This window comes from Austrofundulus limnaeus, unplaced genomic scaffold, assembly GCF_001266775.1.
Source record: "Austrofundulus limnaeus strain Quisiro unplaced genomic scaffold, Austrofundulus_limnaeus-1.0 Scaffold436, whole genome shotgun sequence".
Lineage (NCBI taxonomy): Eukaryota > Metazoa > Chordata > Actinopteri > Cyprinodontiformes > Rivulidae > Austrofundulus > Austrofundulus limnaeus.
The window spans coordinates 107,625-125,687 of NW_013952838.1; the positions used below are offsets into that span (position 1 = coordinate 107,625).

General features: G+C 42.5%; 2 protein-coding genes across 7 annotated transcripts; one reads left to right on the forward strand and one right to left on the reverse strand.

The window, feature by feature from the left end:
• Positions 1 to 74: 74 nt before the first annotated feature.
• lss (lanosterol synthase (2,3-oxidosqualene-lanosterol cyclase)) lies at positions 75 to 9,543 on the forward strand. Of its 2 annotated transcripts, none has more exons than XM_014024687.1 (22): positions 75 to 806; positions 1,131 to 1,299; positions 1,376 to 1,514; positions 1,588 to 1,696; positions 1,778 to 1,899; positions 2,741 to 2,837; positions 3,295 to 3,430; positions 4,732 to 4,840; positions 4,912 to 5,030; positions 6,149 to 6,246; positions 6,335 to 6,362; positions 6,445 to 6,501; positions 6,588 to 6,659; positions 6,730 to 6,780; positions 6,849 to 6,998; positions 7,986 to 8,082; positions 8,165 to 8,270; positions 8,336 to 8,401; positions 8,471 to 8,551; positions 8,637 to 8,810; positions 8,924 to 9,002; positions 9,078 to 9,543. In XM_014024687.1, the coding sequence occupies exons 1-22, from the start codon at positions 595 to 597 to the stop codon at positions 9,213 to 9,215; spliced, it is 2,409 nt and encodes an 802-aa protein (XP_013880141.1). In that variant the 5' UTR covers positions 75 to 594; the 3' UTR covers positions 9,216 to 9,543. The 2 variants fall into 2 exon arrangements, with proteins under 2 accessions (XP_013880141.1, XP_013880142.1); XM_014024688.1 differs by having other exon boundaries at positions 789 to 806; positions 8,640 to 8,810.
• LOC106529311 (lanosterol synthase) lies at positions 6,042 to 16,947 on the reverse strand. 5 transcript variants are annotated; one of them, XR_001311623.1, is made up of 24 exons: positions 16,724 to 16,947; positions 16,465 to 16,633; positions 15,503 to 15,641; positions 15,193 to 15,301; positions 14,976 to 15,097; positions 14,663 to 14,759; positions 14,433 to 14,568; positions 13,625 to 13,733; positions 13,243 to 13,361; positions 13,042 to 13,139; positions 12,790 to 12,817; positions 12,070 to 12,126; positions 11,929 to 12,000; positions 11,793 to 11,843; positions 11,544 to 11,693; positions 11,361 to 11,457; positions 11,169 to 11,274; positions 11,038 to 11,103; positions 10,888 to 10,968; positions 10,629 to 10,802; positions 10,437 to 10,515; positions 10,224 to 10,364; positions 9,741 to 9,848; positions 6,042 to 6,276 (listed from the first exon to the last, which is right to left on the reverse strand). XR_001311623.1 is itself a non-coding variant. In XM_014024690.1 (23 exons), exons 1-22 carry the CDS (start codon positions 16,735 to 16,737, stop codon positions 10,239 to 10,241), a joined length of 2,199 nt encoding a protein of 732 aa, XP_013880144.1. In that variant the 5' UTR covers positions 16,738 to 16,947; the 3' UTR covers positions 9,437 to 9,848; positions 10,224 to 10,238. The 5 variants fall into 5 exon arrangements, 4 of the variants coding, with proteins under 4 accessions (XP_013880144.1, XP_013880145.1, XP_013880146.1 ...); XM_014024690.1 differs by lacking the exon at positions 6,042 to 6,276 and having other exon boundaries at positions 9,437 to 9,848; XM_014024691.1 differs by lacking the exon at positions 6,042 to 6,276 and having other exon boundaries at positions 9,444 to 9,848; positions 10,199 to 10,364.
• Between the last annotated feature and the right edge of the window lie 1,116 nt (positions 16,948 to 18,063).

Sequence of the window (18,063 nt, forward strand, 5' to 3'; positions counted from 1 at the left end):
ACACACACACACACACACACACACACACACACACACACACACACACACACTGTCATAAAAAGTGGGGCGCATGCACTCACCAGTATATTTAATATTTTCTCCAAAAGCCTCATATAAATATCTGCCTGTTAGTCAAACATTATCATCAGTTTTTATTTTTATTTTTTAACTTTTCTTTCTTTTGTATTTGTGACTAAACCTGTTTTCCACCTTATAACTAAGAACAACAGGTGSGGAGGAGGACAGCTGTCTTCAGTCCATCTCAGACCCCTGCTGGCAACTCTTAATTATTCTTAAATTATTCAAACTGTGTTCTAGGATGTTACCTCTCTAATATCTACACTTTTCTTGTTGCTCATCGTAATTTTCATCTCTCCTTTTTAATAAGAGGGATCCTGGTCCTTTTTTTAATTTAAATCTCCAGATTGTTATGAGCACATGGGCTGTGTTTATCTTAGGGGAAACCTGATTGGATAGCCTCACCGTAGACGCGTCCATTTCACCGCCTAGTTGCTTCGTGATTGGATATCCGTGAACAGACCCGCCCATTTACACGCCTAAGTGGTTTCTGATTGGACAATCGAGTCTCTGCTCATGTCTTCCCACCGCTCGCGAACCGCTCGAACGGCACCGCACTGCCTCATGGGAGATGTCGTTTTCTTTGTGATGCGTGACGCTGTGAGCAGCGGTTCAAACACTACAACTCCCAGGCAAAGAGCAGGGACGGCGGAGTCTCTCAAACACAAACAGAACTTTGGTTCATTTGGTTCGGAAAAGTCCAGTAACGGAGAAATGGCTGACGGAACGTGAGTAGTGCACTCTCTTTTTTTGGCTGACGAAGCTAAAGTCACTATTATGTATAAATTAACCAAACTGAGCCACTTTATCAACTGTATTGAAAATAATTTCATTCATAAAGCAGTAGTTTTAGTAGTCCAGCTTTGGGTCCTGAAGAGACAGAGCTGTTCAGACTCCCACCAAAATAATAATAAAATAAAGTTTTATCTGGACTCAGAACTGCTGTTAAATTAAAATAAAAATGATAATTTATGTGTTGTTGCATTTAAATAATTTAAAGAATTGGATCAAAAGCTGATTTTTTTCCATCTGTGCTTCCTTTTTTGTTGCAGGCACCTGCGGAGGCGAGGTGGGCCTTATAAAACCGAACCGGCCTCAGACCTGAGCCGCTGGAGACTAACCTCGGTGGAGGGCAGGCAGACCTGGGACTATGTGGAGGACCGGGACCCCCCTGGCAGAGAGCAGACCATGCTGGAGGCTCATTCCCTGGGCTTGGACACTGTAGGTCTTTGCTTGTTTCTTATTTTTCAGGTTTTTTTTCCTCTCAAATAACAGTTGGTGAAATTTCTCCCCACAGAGCAAGTTTGCTCCTGACTCCCCGGCTGCAGAAACTGCTCAGGATGCAGCTTTGAAAGGCATGAGGTTCTACAGTCGCCTCCAGGCAGAGGATGGTCACTGGGCGGGGGACTATGGTGGACCCCTCTTCCTGCTCCCAGGTGCAGCTTTCATTCTTACTGAAAAACCCTTAAAGAAGCACTTTAAATAAATTGTATTGTTCATACTTCCTAGGTCTCCTCATCACGTGTCACGTGGCGAGGATCAGCCTACCTGAGGTGTGGAGGAGGGAGATGGTGAGATACCTGCGCTCAGTCCAGCTGCCAGACGGTGGCTGGGGTTTGTAAGTCCGGGTCCAAAGTGTCCAACAACAGCCGAATATGACGGGACATTAATTAAGACAGCCATGTTTGGTTCTCTTCAGGCACATCGAAGATAAGTCCAGTGTGTTCGGAACGGCGCTGAGCTACACCTCGCTCAGGATCCTGGGAGTGGATCCTGACGACCCGGATTTGGTCCGTGCTCGGAACAACCTGCACAGCAAAGGTGTGACCGCTGACAGCTGACTGCTCTGAAGAAGCTGAAACTGAGCTGTAACGGCTAAAAACACCAGAGCTCTCACCTCAAAGCTAGAAAAGCAATAAATCAGCTAAAAGCAAAAAGGACCAGAACACATTAAACACTTGCTAAGAGCAGAAAGTAAGCTAAAAATACCAATACTAAAGCCAAAAATTGTAACAGGGTAGGTAGCAAAACACTAGCTGTAAGTAGCAAATTTAATGCTATAAGTGCCTAAAGGCTAGCTAAATGCATAAAAATGTAACAAATCCAAAAGCTGAAAGTAGAAAACTTAATGCTATAAGTAGCCAAAGGCTACCTAAAAGCTAAACGCATAAAAATGTAACATATCCGAAAGCTAAAAGTAGCAAAACACCAGCTTGAAGCAGAAAAAAATGTAAGCTAAACGTACCAAAGGGCTACAAAAGTTAAAATAACAAGGTTTATACAGGTAGCAAAAACATATATAAGTGTGAAAATGCTAGCTAAATGCATAAAAACACAACATAGCTAAAAGCTGAAAAATGATAGCTCAGAGCTGAGAATAGCAAAAAAGCTAGCTAAAGTCATTCATTTATCAATTTTCTTACCCACTGCAGTGACTGATGCTATCACTACGAGAGGAGTGGGACACTTGGACAGGTCATCCGTCCATCACAGGGACACGGAGACAAACGAGACACAATCATTCATAGTCTCACTCACATCTAGAGACAAATCAAAGTTTAATTTGTGGCTGAAAGCTCTAACCGCTGCGCTGAATGCTATGAAACTCTCCCTCTTATCGTAGCAGTATTTAATGTTTCTGCCTGTGCTCGGCTTGTTTTAGGCGGTGCAGCCGGGATTCCATCGTGGGGTAAATTCTGGCTCGCTATTTTAAACGTCTACAGCTGGGAGGGCATGAACACATTACTGCCAGAGATGTGGTAGGTCCTCCTCCACCTGCTTGGAAGATAAATCAATCAATCCATAAACAGCCTGGATGGTTTTAGATCTTTTTCTAACATCAACATTATTCATCAGATCAACCTGGGGTCGCATTTCCTCTTGCGTCCACGCAGAGTCAGCTGGTAATGTTAGTGATTCTTTAGTTTGTTTGGTTTTGCCCAGACACATTGTTCCATCCATCCAATCCATTTTTTTAGCCAGCCCTCGTGACATGAAGCTGCTTGGAGATGATTTTGTAGCCTTTACCTCTAACATGGGGTATTTAACCTGTAATCCTTCTGAAAAGTGGGAGGGGGCGGGACTGTATTTGTGACCATACTATATGGATGTTGTTCCCCTTTCGACTTCAACTTCCAGGATCTCAAATGGTGTTCATCTCTAACACGAGCTGATGCTGTTTCAGCTCGAGCATATTTTCCTCTCTGTGTGTTTCAGGCTGTTTCCTGATTGGATGCCAGCCCATCCCTCAACCCTGTGGTGCCACTGTCGGCAGGTTTATTTACCCATGAGCTACTGCTACGCTGTCAGACTGACCGCAGAGGAAGACCCTCTAATCCTCAGCCTCAGACAGGTGATTCAGCTTCTGTGGAGCGACCCAGAATTTAGAACAGTGGGCCAGGGCCTCATGCAAGAACATGTTCGTATTCTTATCCTACATTTCTCTTACTTTTGTTCGTACGAAGGGTTCGTACAAACATGTCACGTCAGATTCAACAAACTCTTCTATCTTCAGGAAACGTGTGTAAATGAGCTGCGTAAACTGATGAATGTGTATCAGCTGATCGTGCACAGGGAGAGGAGATTAGCATAATCACCACCCTAGAAACACCATATAAGGATATATGTTTCCTGCCACACATACCAGGAAGTGTCCATTCATAAATGACATCACAAAGTAAAAGAAAAACTTTACAAGTTCGAAGATTGAAGTTCTGCTCTCAGAGATCCACAAAAGGAARTCTGTCATTTTTAGCAGCATCAGCTGTGGAATTAAAGGAGCTGCTAAAGCTGAGGAATGAAATGTGCTGTTAATGTCGTGTCTCCTGTGGGACGTACACTCTAGTCCTGCTCTGGTTTTTTTTTTTTGGTAAAATATTCTTAATTTAAGTGTAAACAAAAGCATAATTTAAGTTGGTTTTTAGGTTGAGATCTCCATATTAATATTGTAGTGTTATACAACAGCATTAATAGCCAATTTAATTTAATCCAACCAAAATCTAATTCCAAATATTGTCAACATAATTATGGAGTGTGATTTATTTTCAACTCAAAATATCKTCAAACTAATGAAATATAAAGTTATTAGGGAGGAAAACCCGTCTGGATAACAGCAGACTGACTGCTGGTAAAATATACGACAGGTCTGGACCACTCCTGAATTTTGTTCRTATCTGAAAGAAATCTTGAAAAAAAATTGGTGAAAGATTTTTTTTCTTGACATTTTGTTCTAAATTTGGCAGTTTATGAAGCATTATCACCCAACGTATTGTAATTTTGGAGTAATATTTATGGCCTGCTGCCAAAGACGTGCAGAAAAACAAGTAACTGCACAGCACGTGCCCACCCCGACTTCACACTTACTTTCCAACTCGACCCTGTGACTACTTCCCTTGGTGGCTCAGAGGCATAACAGCAGCAGGGGAAATATTTCATGAACCACTCCTTGGATTTTAATAAAACTGACAGAAATGTTCCTGTGGATGTTGATCCACATCTGGTTACTGTTACGAGTCAAATCAGTTAATTAACAGCTAATTTATCTTAGCGAAGAGAAAAGTTGCTSTAATTTGGTCGATTTTACYASATGTTGAGCTAAAATTTAACATGCTTTAATATTTTTTTATAGATAGATTTATGATGTTTGTCCTTCAGGAGCTGTATGTCCAGGACTACGACACCATTAACTGGCCCGCTCAGAAGAACAACGTGGCAGCGTGTGACCTGTACACGCCTCACAGCACGCTGCTGACGGCCGCCTACAGTAMGTACATTTTAATCACAGGTTTCCTCTGCTCCCTCTCCCATCACTAACACCTGTTTGTTATCCTATAGTGTTATTAAACCTGTACGAAGCCCACCACAGCGCCACGCTGAGGGAAAAGGCCGTCAAAGAGCTGTACGAGCACATCCAGGCCGATGATCGCTTCACCAAATGTATCAGTATTGGACCGGTAATAACACTTTACTGGACCACAATGGAAATAAGAGTTTTCACTAAGTAATTTTATTTTATGAACCTTTAATATACGGATGAACATATATTATTTACTAAATAAACTCAAATCAAACTTAGATAAAATACACATTCAYGGGACAAACCTTGTCTAAAACACCATAAAATAAAACAATAACTCAAGAATGCTGGGAGCTGAATGACTGCCGAAGAAGATGAAACTAAGCTGATTAATTTTAAACAAGAAAAACACAAGTTAGAAAGTGCAGCAGGATAGCTTAAAGCTAAAAGAAGCAGAACAGCAAAAAGCACAGACAGTGCGAAGATTAACAAATCAAAGGCTTATGCTAAAGTTAGCAAAAATTATTTTCTGCAAAAATGCTGAAGCTGAGCTGAAAGCTAAATGAGGCAACGTTTTATTTATTAGCCAAAAGTATCAAATAAAATTTAAAAATAACACTAGCTAAAATAAGAAAAATGCTATCAAAACCTCCAAAGTAGCAAACTGTTAACTACAGAAAAGAAAATGCTAACTAAAATGCTAAAAGCCAAAAGTTGCAAATGTGTAGCTAAAACATCAAGGCATAAAAATGCTAACATTGCTGAATGACTGTGCCAAAATTTGCTGAAGAAGCTGAAGCTGAGCTGAAAGCTAAATAAAGCAAAATAACTAGTGGCCAAAAGTAGCAGCTACAAGTTAGAATTAATATAAACATTAGCTAAAAGAACAAAAATGCTATCAAAACAAAAAAGAAGCMGTCTAAGTACAAAAYGCTAGCTAAAAGTAGCAAATGGCTAGCTAAAACCTTAAGTTTGCAAAAAGCTAGCTAAACACTAAAAGTAACAACACTGAAAACTAAAAGTAGCCAAGATGCTACTTAAATATTTGCAAGATGTTAGCTTTTAACTAAAATGAGCTTTGGTGGAATTAGCATCAGCAGTATTAGCATCAGCTGTAGCAGTTGATTAGCTGAAGTAGATTTTAAAGAACTAAAGATTTGAAGAGATCTAAATGTAATTTAATATTTTAATAGTATAAAAGGACTGGTCTCCTAAACGAGCCGAACATTTTGCTGAATCAGCGTTCACCACATGAAGTTTGACCGATCTTTACAGATCTCAAAGACCATCAACATGCTGGTGCGTTGGTACGTGGAGGGGYCGTCCTCTGCAGCGTTTCAGGAGCACGTCTCTAGGATCCCAGACTACCTCTGGTCCGTCAGATTCTCTCCAAAAGCACCAGTCTTTGCACAAAAAGTAAACAAAAAGCCAAATTTTAACGACTAATTTTCTGTGCTGCAGGTTGGGATTGGATGGAATGAAAATGCAGGTGAGGATCTGTTTTTATTTAAGCAGCAATAATTTCAAATAGACAGAATTAATTTCCTTTAATCCTTGATTTGATTCTTCAGGGAACAAACGGCTCTCAGCTCTGGGACACTTGTTTTGCTGTTCAGGCTTTTCTCGAGGTAAGGTTGAAACGAGCAGCGGCTCAGCTCTCTCAGCGGTTCTGCAGCTGGAGGCTCAGCAGCTTTGTTTTGGGGATTTGTTTCAGGCTGGAGCCCAGAACGACCTGAACCTGTCCGAGTGTCTTCAGGAGGCGCATCGATTCCTCACACTCACACAGGTGCAGCAGACTCACACTTTGTTTAACGAGAACAAACACAAGCTGATGTCTAACTCCTGCTTCCTCTCAGATCCCAGAGAATCCTCCGGATTACCAGAAATACTACAGACAGATGAACAAGGTACCAGCTTCACTTTCACTCTGATGCTTGAGTAGGTTGCTGATGTGTTGCTTGTCTCTGTGCGTCAGGGAGGATTCCCCTTCAGCACTCGTGACTGCGGCTGGATTGTGGCCGACTGCACAGCCGAAGGCCTGAAGTCAGTGATGCTGCTGGAGGAGCTCTGTCCCTCCATCAGGCAGCGCTTTACCCCCGAGCGCCTGTTTGGTCCTGTCAACGTGGTGAAACTGCAGAACTCAATACTTCTTTCATAGCTACTGTCGTCTTCTGCTACTTTTACATTTTAGCTCCTGTTCTGATTCTTTTAGTTGATGAACATTTTGCTATTTTTAGTTAATTTTAGCTATGTTTTAGCTACTTTTTAGCTATTCTGATTCTTTTAGTTAAACATTTTGCTCCTTTTAGTTAATTTAAGCTACTTTTTAGCTATTCTGATTCTTTTAGTTGATGAACATTTAGCTATTTTTTGTTAATTTTAGCTACTTTTTAGCTATTCTGATTATTTTAGTTGAACATTTTGCTCCTTTTAGTTTATTTTAGCTACTTTTTAGCTACTTTTTAGCTATTCTGATTCTTTTAGTTGAACATTTTGCTCCTTTTAGTTAATTTTAGCTACTTTTTAGCTATTGTACAGATTATTTTAGTTGATGACCATTTTTCTCCTTTTAGCTCTTTTAGATAATTTTTAGCTGTTGTTCTGCTGTTAATAACCATTTTCCCCTTTCAGCTGTCTTTTAGCTAATTTTTAGCAACTGTTCTGSTTTTAGTTAATAACAATTATGTTCCTTTTAGCTATCTTTTAGCTAATTTTAACTACTGTTCTGCACCTTTTACCTTTCAGGCACTGTTCACTAGCATTTTACAAATTTGAGCTTTTAGCTGTTATTTAGCAAATGTTATTCTTTTAGCTCTGATTTAGCTTATTTAGGCTTGTATGTGCCATTTTTCAGTTTTCAGTCATGTTCTGCTTGTTTTAGCTTCAACAACTTTCTTTTAGCTTTTAAATACTTTTGGCAAATTTTAGTTTTTCATCTCTAGTTTAGCTAATTTTAGCTTTTAGATCCAATTTGTATAACTTTAGCTTTGTTCTGCTTGTTTTAGCACTCAGCATCTGCTCTTCATTTTAGCAGAAAATGACGTTTCTCTCCTCTTGTTCTGTTTTCTTGTTTCCCTTTTCTCCCCGTCACATGTCGGCCGCTGTTCTTTAGCTGCTGAGCATGAGAAACAAAGATGGCGGATTCGCCACGTATGAAACTAAGAGAGGAGGAAGACTGCTGGAGATGCTCAACCCCTCCGAGGTGTTTGGTGAGTCAGTTAGCAGCCGGTTCAGAGAGGAGGAGGAATATGTGCGTCCTTTTAAAAAAGTTCTTCTGTGTGTCTGCACCAGGTGACATCATGATAGATTACACCTACGTGGAGTGTACCTCGGCTGTGATGCAGGCGTTGAGTCACTTCCAGAAGTCCTACCCTGATCATCGCTCTGAGGAGATCAGGTACACGACACACAGGGTTTCAGAGTCCCTCTTACAGTTTAAGAAAATGATTTATTTTCCTCCAGCTGCACTCTGAGAGAAGGTCTGGAGTTCTGCAGGAGGGTGCAGAGACCTGATGGATCCTGGGAAGGGTAAGTGGATCTGTGTTTTACCCCCTGATAACTAACAGGTCTCATGAGTCCTGCTCCCCTCCTCCTCAGGTCCTGGGGGGTCTGCTTCACGTACGGAACCTGGTTCGGCCTGGAAGCCTTCGCCTGCATGGGTCACACTTACCAGAATGAGTAAGAGCAGCAGAGAACGTGTTGRAGAACGTCTGGGTTCTCCTGAAGCAAACACACTGAAGGAGTCTGATCCTCTCTCTGTAAGCAGGGAGGTGCCTGAGGAGGTGCAGAAAGCTTGTGGCTTCCTGTTGGAGAGGCAGAGGTCAGACGGAGGCTGGGGGGAGGACTTTGAGTCGTGTGAGCAGCGCCGCTACATCCAGAGCAGCACCGCTCAGATCCACAACACCTGCTGGGCTTTGCTGGGACTCATGGCTGTCAGGTGAAGCTTTGGGCGTCGTACCAACACCTGCTTCCTGTCACACTCTGTCCAGGCTGGCTTTGGCTCAGGAGTCAACAAATGAAACCAACATCTAACCTCTTGTGTTGAAACAGACATCCTGAGCAGCAGGCCGTCGAGAGAGGAGTTCAGCTGTTGATTGACAAGCAGCTGCTGAACGGAGACTGGCCTCAGGTCAGTTACCAGCTTTAACTCTGATTACTTTCATCCAGACATTGTAAAGTCAACTTTTCTTCTTTTTTTTTAAAGGAAAACATCTCAGGTGTGTTCAACAAAAGCTGTGCCATCAGTTACACCTCCTACAGGAACGTCTTCCCCATCTGGACCCTGGGCCGCTTCTCCAGGCTTTACCCAAACCACCCGCTGGCTGGGCAGCTGCAGCTGTGAGGAACTGCTGAAAAGCATCAAACTGAGCTCTGCTGGTCTGACTTTTCTTCTATACTCATTGTTTTCTCACCGGTACGTGAGGTTAGGCAGACTTGCTAAATCCTAATTTTATTTCGACACAGTGCTGCCATCTAGTGTAATAATTAGCCTCTCTGGCTGCTAAAGGAGACCAGGAAGTTTTAAATCTGTTTAACTAAAACAACAGTTTGAAGGTGTTGTTATACTGACATACAATGATTTTATTTTGAACATAATCTGATACAGCTTTGCTTTTGTTGCTGCTACATGTTTTTTCTCTCTGTTCGCATTAAATTACTTTGAAAACTTCCATGTAAGGAAACTGTTTAAGTTCCTGCTCCTCAGAAATGAACATAACAGGAGGGTTAAAAAACTGAAAACAGAAGAAGACATGGTTCCTTGAAGAACACCAGCCACAGGAAAAACATAACCTCCACCTGGTAAAGTGTTTTCATATCCAACATTTTGGATAATGGGACTTGTGGCAATGAAAAACTGGTCTGGTACCTCTGTGAGCTTCCTACTGGTCGGCTCTGGATCTATGGAAAGACAACGTCCTGCTCCGCTGAGGACACTTCTCTGTCCACAAACATCTTCTGTTCTGAGGGAGACTTCCTGTGAAAGGAGAAGCAGACTCACAGAAATAAGAGAAACAAGACAAACATCTAAAGAGACGTTTTTGTTTTGCACATTCAGAAGTTTTATTTAAATTATTAAAAAGAGGCTGATCATTATTTTAATTTTAGAGATAAAGTTCAGGTTGAGATGACATCGATTGTAAACTYGATAAAATATTATTTATTAGAAATAATGATGGTAAGTTTAAGAATAAAAGTAACATGAATTGATTTTACAGTTTCATAAGGAAGAAGGTATAAAAACAACACACTAGGAGGTTTTTTGTTAAACTGTTAGTTTTTTTTTAAACAAATGAATCAGTGACAATGTCGTCCCTTAAAACAAACCTGAAGATTTAACTGTTTTATTTACTTTGGGACATATTCGTCACAGGTTCGTCGCCGCCGCTGGGTAAAGCCTTGCGAAGCGTCCAAGAGTCATGATGGGGAAGACATTTTTGTWGGAGGCGTAGTGGATGCCACAGTTCTTGTTGAACACGCCTGTGATGTTTCCCTGAAAGGCAGGAAGATTAAATCAGTCTTTGTTGCTGTGGAAGGACTGATGGGGTTAAAGCTGGTAACTGACCTGAGGCCAGTCTCCGTTCAGCAGCTGCTTGTCAATCAACAGCTGAACTCCTCTCTCGACGGCCTGCTGCTCAGGATGTCTGTTTCAACACAAGAGGTTAGATGTTGGTTTCATTTGTTGACTCCTGAGCCAAAGCCAGCCTGGACAGAGTGTGACAGGAAGCAGGTGTTGGTACGACGCCCAAAGCTTCACCTGACAGCCATGAGTCCCAGCAAAGCCCAGCAGGTGTTGTGGATCTGAGCGGTGCTGCTCTGGATGTAGCGGCGCTGCTCACACGACTCAAAGTCCTCCCCCCAGCCTCCGTCTGACCTCTGCCTCTCCAACAGGAAGCCACARGCTTTCTGCACCTCCTCAGGCACCTCCCTGCTTACAGAGAGAGGATCAGACTCCTTCAGTGTGTTTGCTTCAGGAGAACCCAGACGTTCTYCAACACGTTCTCTGCTGCTCTTACTCATTCTGGTAAGTGTGACCCATGCAGGCGAAGGCTTCCAGGCCGAACCAGGTTCCGTACGTGAAGCAGACCCCCCAGGACCTGAGGAGGAGGGGAGCAGGACTCATGAGACCTGTTAGTTATCAGGGGGTAAAACACAGAGCCACTCACCCTTCCCAGGATCCATCAGGTCTCTGCACCCTCCTGCAGAACTCCAGACCTTCTCTCAGAGTGCAGCTGGAGGAAAATAAATCATTTTCTTAAACTGTAAGAGGGACTCTGAAACCCTGTGTGTCGTGTACCTGATCTCCTCAGAGCGATGATCAGGGTAGGACTTYTGGAAGTGACTCAACGCCTGCATCACTGATGAGGTACACTCCACGTAGGTGTAATCTATCATGATGTCACCTGGTGCAGAGTTTTACAGGTTTGTTTTCTTGAGAACAGTTTCAACGGCAGTAAAGCTTTCAAGTTAAATGTTAGTTTTGACTCACCGAACACCTCAGAGGGGTTGAGCATCTCCAGCAGTCTTCCTCCTCTTGTAGTTTCATACGTAGCAAATCCACCATCTTTGTTTCTCATGCTCAGCAGCTGCGTAACAAAAACAACCGTAAAGGTTTTAACTCAGTCAGGAGCTGAGGCGTCAGTTTTTCTGAGGACAGATTCAGAAACCTCACCACGTTGACGGCATCGTACAGACGTTCGGAGGCGACAGGCTGCCTGATGCAGGGACAGAGCTCCTCCAGCAGCATCACTGACTTCAGGCCTTCGGCTGTGCAGTCGGCCACAATCCAGCCGCAGTCACGAGTGCTGAAGGGGAATCCTCCCTGATGTGAACACATATGAGGCATGTGCTCCAAAATACCAAAAACTGTGAATATTTCTATTTTTGTTGCATATCTTTGTGTACCGTGGCTAAAATGTACCTTGCTTATCTGTCTGTAGTATTTCTGGTAATCTGGATACTCCTCAGCTATCTGCATGAATGAAAATCATCGTTATTCATCAAATATTTAATTTTTTTTATATTTCCCTCTTTGAGATGAGATACGTGTGCTCTACCTGTGTATTTGTGATAAAGAGATGCGCCTTACGAAGATGCTCAGAGTATTTGGGGTCATTCTGAGCTCCAGCCTGAAAAAAAAGAGATGAACACTGAAACCATTTGAACAACAAGAGGGAAACAAACAGTTATTTTATTACCTCAAGAAAAGCCTGAGCTGCAAAACAAGTGTCCCAGAGCTGAGATCCGTCCATAGCCTCGATGGAAGAAAACTGACGTTAGRTGTTAATAAACAAGGAAACGTTCCTGAAAGAAAGGCTTGTCACTCGTTGCCTCGAATGCCAATAAAATGATAAATGAATGCCTGGGTTATGTGTTTGGGATGACTCTCAGCTACTACTATCTGTAAAATGGACTCAGTTATAACTATTTGWTGGATAAGTTTGGTTAGCTGTGGCGGCCATCTTGAATCAGGCTCCAAAGTCTAATCAGGTTTAAACAACAATCAGCATAAAGCTAATTTGGTAGCAAAACATATTTCAGCCCCGTAAGGCAAGTACTTGATAARTACATGGGTACATACCTGGTATTTGACAAGTACTTACTAGTTACCTATTGAATCTGTACCAGTTACTTAACAAAGTACATTCACRCATACCTGGTACTTACTTATTTGTACATATCAGTTTTTTAYGGGTACATATTTACAGGTGAGTACTGAGTATGTAATTGGTATTCTCCTAGTAATTACCAGGTATCTCAGTGGGGTACGTACCTGTTATGTACTACATACCTACAGGTACTGGGCTGTATTATAAAGTGTCTTGTCACCCTGTACATTCTTGGTACAGTCCAGTACTTAGTATGTTCCAGAAAGTACTGGGTACATGCCAGGCTGTACTGCTTCTGCAAATTCTTACCTGCATTTTCAGGCCATCCAGTCCCATCCTGGAACACAGTAAATGTACTTAGTTCAATCATTTTTCAGTACTTATATCAGTACTTATACAAAGTTGTTTAAAGTGTTAGGAGTTTGTTACAGAATTACATCTTGTTTTCACAGATCGCTCTTTAAAATGTCACCAAAGTCCTTCCTGTTTGTACCAGCCAGTTGAACTGAAACAAATACTTGAATTTAAAAACAGTTTTTTACTAGAGACAGTCTGACTGACCAGATGTGGTTGGGGACCCTGGAGACGTGATCCTGAAAAGCTGCAGAGGAGGGACCGCCCTTGTACCACTGAACCAACATGTTGAGAAGCTTAGAGACCTACAAGAAATGACAAACTCATCAAGTTTAAACACAGAAGAGTTGAGGATTAGTTTCTTGGGTCTTCTCTGGGTTTTGTTGTCTTATTACGATGTTTTATTACCAGTCCAACATTGATACATTTGCTGAAGCGATCGTCTGCCTGGATGTGCTCATACAGCTCTTTGACAGCCTTTTTTCTCAGCGCGGCACTGTGGTGAGCTTCGTACACGTTCAACACCTCTGCAGCATCACAAGAACAGAATCACAGAGTCTCTTATGGGTTTTCTTCAATGGTAGGAGATGTTCTTGTGATCTTTTAAAGTGGCCTTGATCAATGCTTTGGAAACTTTCTGAAAGTGTCAGCTGAGTGGAAATGCAGCTAATGACCAACAAAATGCTTCTAAAACTGCTCAAGACCACTTTGCTGGGATAAAAGGAGCGGTTGGCTCCAATAACAACACATTATCAAGACTTTTGCACTCTGCATGTTGCCCAACACTTACTGTAGAGGATGTTTAGCAGCGTACTGTGAGGCGTGTACAGGTCACACTCTGCCACGTTATTCCTCTGAGCGGGCCAGTTAATGATGTCGTAGTCCTGAACGTACAGCTCCTGAAAGACAACCAGCCAAAAATAAACTTCCATATGAAGTATTCGATATGAAGAGATGATCATCATAAACATATTAATCTTGTATCTTTGCAAAGTTTCATTATATAATTTGAAATTAAACCACATTTGTAAGAAAAATTCACTTGTGCCCATGAGAAATTGCCAAATCTTCTTTGCCAAACAGTTTATTTCAACATCAACTCATTGGATGATGAAAGCTTTAAGAAACAAAAAAATACTGGCAATTTACCAATTTATGTATTTAACAAACAGGGGCCTCAGTAGCATGTGGAAGAACCATACACAGCCACAGAGAAAATATGGTTTTGTTGCCTTAGGACAGTGGTGTCCAAAGTCAGTCATCAAGGGCCGGTGTCCTGCATGTTTTAGGTACTGCCCTTGTTCAACACAGCTGAACCTAAGGAGTGCTCAAATAGTAGGCCTCCTCAGTATGCAATCAAGATCTGCAGAGGCCTACTAATCAGGCACTCATTAGATTCAGCAGTGTTGAACCAGGGCAGCTCTTAAAACATGCAGAACTCATTGGACACCACTGAATTAGGAGCTGTGGAGCCATGTGATTCTACAGAGGTATACAAAATCAGATCCTTACTTTTAAATTTTTTGATTTGTTTCAGGGACACTCCTACTAAAGTTATCTTTATATTACAATCATGGCCCCCTCTTGTGGTTTAGCACCTGTCTGAGGCTGAGAATCAGAGGGTCTTCCTCTGCGCTCAGTCGAACAGCATAGCAGAAGCCCATGGATAAATAGACCTGCCTGCAGTGACACCACAGGACAGAGGGGTGGGCTGGTACCCAGGTGGGCAGCAACCTGAAAAACATAAAATACATGACCACGCCTTGAATCTGTAGAGATGGAAACACGTTCACCTAATATTTAGAACATTAATACTCCATAAACTCACCACATCTCTGGGAATAAAGTGTTCATGCCCTCCCAGCTGTAGACGTTTAGTACAGCGAGCCAGAATTTACCCCATGAAGGAATCCCAACTGCACCACCTTCAACAGATCAGACCTGTAACTGCATGTATTTTTACCAAATCCAGTTTCAATGTTGTACAAGTGCAGAAAAAACTAAAGCAACTGGCCTTGGCACAAAGAATAACACTCCTCGAGAAGATAAAGACTAATATAAAGGGTGACAGGTAGTCACAGGGCTGTTTGGTATGGCTGCATGTACCACACTGAAGATGGAGTTTTTCTTCTCAACCAAACCTTTTCTGTGCAGGTTGTCCCGAGCGCAAACTAAACCTGGATCATCAGGATCCACCCCCAGGATCCTCAAAGCAATGTAGTTCAGCGCCGTTCCGAACACGGTAGATTTATCTTCTATGTGCCTGGAAACAAGCCACGGATTAGCAAACACTGAGGCCATTATCTACTAACGTCATGTCCAACAAGCTAGCCTGGTTGATGAAAGACATGGACTTACAGACCCCAGCCGCCATCTGGCAGCTGAACGGAGCGTTGGTACCTCACCATCTCCTTCTTCCAGGCCTCTGGCAGCTGGATCTTTGTCAGGTGACACACGATAAGGAAACCTGGAGATATAGAGTCAGACGAACCACCGTATTCACAAAAATGTCCGTATAAAAACAGTTAGAGCTCATTCAAACCAACTGCCGTGGATGTTTTCTAATATTTTCAAGACATGACAGAATTAAAAATATTTTAGGGACGTGCGATGTTCTTTAAAATGTCAGAGTAGAAGTGCAGGTGTGGAACTCATCGGGTTGATTTACTTGGGAGAGTGAAGAGGGGTCCGGTGTACTCCATGGGCCAGTGACCGTCCTCGGCCTGGAGGTGGCTGAAGAAGTTCATGCCTTTCATGTAAGCATCGGAGGAAGTCTGGGCAGCTGGAGAGTCAGGCACAAACTTACTCTGTGGAGAGAGTTATAAATGACGAGTGGTGCTCGTACAACAGTTCAACACTGGCCGAATGACTTCGCTGGCTGCACCTGTGAAGGTGATGGTTGGTTAGGCCCTACACTGGTTGGAATCATTTCGATGGGAGACAAGGAGGCGGTCCAGATTTTAAAGACTTGGTGCTCAGACAACAATTTTGCACTGAACGTCATGAAAATGAAGGGGATCATCGTGCACTTCAGGAAGCATAGAACTGATCTGGCACACCTCTGTCAATGACGAGTGTGTGGAGAGGTCACATGTTAAGTTTATGACCTCTCTTGAACAAATAACATCACAGATGTCATCAAGAAGGCCCAGCAGCAACTGTCCTCCCTCAGGAAGAACCGTCCTCTGCTGTCTCTGCAGACAGAACCTCTCCATGGTTCCCAACTGTTCGAACTAAATCAGTCAAAACCAGAACCAACAGACTGAAACAGTTTCCTGCCCAGGGCCATGACCTCTCTGAACTCTCTTATCTCRCTTGGACATCTGCTGTTGTTCAGTCTCTGTTCCACTGAGCAGTGTGCAATATTCATTGTTTATTCTATTGTTTTTATGATATTAATAAATGAGTTAAACTCTCAACATCATGCTCAGTCTCTGTTTTAAGTTGTGGTCCAAAGACCTCAGTCAAATCATGCCCTCACTTTGTAACCAGTGGTAAGAATGTTATAATTTTGTACGTCCCTCTGTCCCTGAAATATCAGCTCTACGTGATGGAATCAAACAAGAAGTGAAACAACTCGTCACAGTTTTGAAGTTTCAGTATCACAGCAGACAACAATAAAATACCTACAGTGTCCAAGCCGACGCAATGAGCTTCCAGCATGGTCTGCTCTCTGACAGGGGTGTCCTCGTCCTCCATGTAGTCCCAGGTCTGCCTGCCCTCCACAGAGGTCAGCCTCCAGCGGCTCAGGTCTGTGGCCGGTTCGGTTCTATACGGTCCACCTCGCCTCTGCACGGGCCTGCCACAGAGAGGAAGAACCGTGCCACGTAAAGAACTGAAGACACWTTTTTACATGGTTTGTTAATAAATGCAAAAGAGAAACACTTACATTTCCRTGGTCATTGTTGGGTGTGATAAATCCAGAGTTGGTTCAAAGTTGATGCAAAACAGATTTCAGCATCTCTTTGCAAATAGTTTGACGGGACACRAAGATGAATAAAACCTTAAAGTGAGGAGTCCTTCAGTGCAGGAAAAGGACTTTTTGTTTTACAGGTCTGTATCTGCAGAGTTCCACTCAGCTTCAGCTCTGTCTGTCTGAAGATCTTTGAACTATTGACTTTTGTCAYATCTTCTCAATCTGTTCTGATCAATGGAGGGAAACAGTCCTAAAGTCCTCACTCAACCTAAACACACATTTCAAAGTAAGACTTTACACCAACAGATTCGTAAAGAAAATCCTTTGGTGTTTTGGAGTTTAGAACCAAGATAACATGAAGATCTGCTGAGGCAGCAGAGATGTCAACAAAAAAACATCTGTGAACCTAAAACCCCAGAGAGGGGGCCAAAAGGCCTCTTCTGCTCCAGATTTCAAGATTCTTAACAGTTATATACTTTAACATCAAAACCTGATCAAAGACAACATGAAAAGGTCAAGGAAGAGTTTGATTTAGTAAAGTTCAGATCTATGGTATAAAAAACTGAACTGAAGGACCAACCCTGTTTCCAAGAATGAAACGAGCTGACTACTTTTTTACTTTATCYTCAGACGTAAAATGCTGCCTGTGATGCCAAGTACCACCTACTGTGGTGTGGTTCCAGAGATCAACAAACTCACTGATAAGGCCAGAAAAATCACTGACTGGACTTGGAAACAATATACCCAGACTCATTTCTCTGTAGGTACTTGATTGTGGCTGCCTCGTCATTCCAAGGTATTCATACAGCTTGGTGCCATATGTGTGGAGGACTGGTCCGCTTTGAAACTGGTATCCGGTCTCTCTGTGATGATCTGGGGGTTACATTGAGTCATAGGCCTTCCTGTATTCAATCCAATCAGTGAACAGGTTTGTGAGTCTGGTTTAAAAGYCTTGAACTACGATTCTGTTGACCAGTAATTGGTGCTTGGTCCAATTGGTGTTGGTGTCACTTCCCTTCTGGGCCTCGCTCAGGTATTGATGTGCCAATTTTAGCTGCTATGATGCCTGACAAGAGCTTCCATGTTGTCCAGAGGCATGTGATTGGCTGGTAGTTGGATTGAATCACCTCTTTCTGGAGGATTTTCATGATCAAACCTGTCCTGTCATGGGTTTGAGTCAAAAGTCTCTGGACAGTTTTATTTATGAAACAAAAGGGAAAATAAAATTTCTTAATACCCCAGTAAGTGATGGGTGAGGGGAGCTATCTTAAGGTCGCCATCTTGAAAGCTGCCATATTGGCTCAAAGCCGATG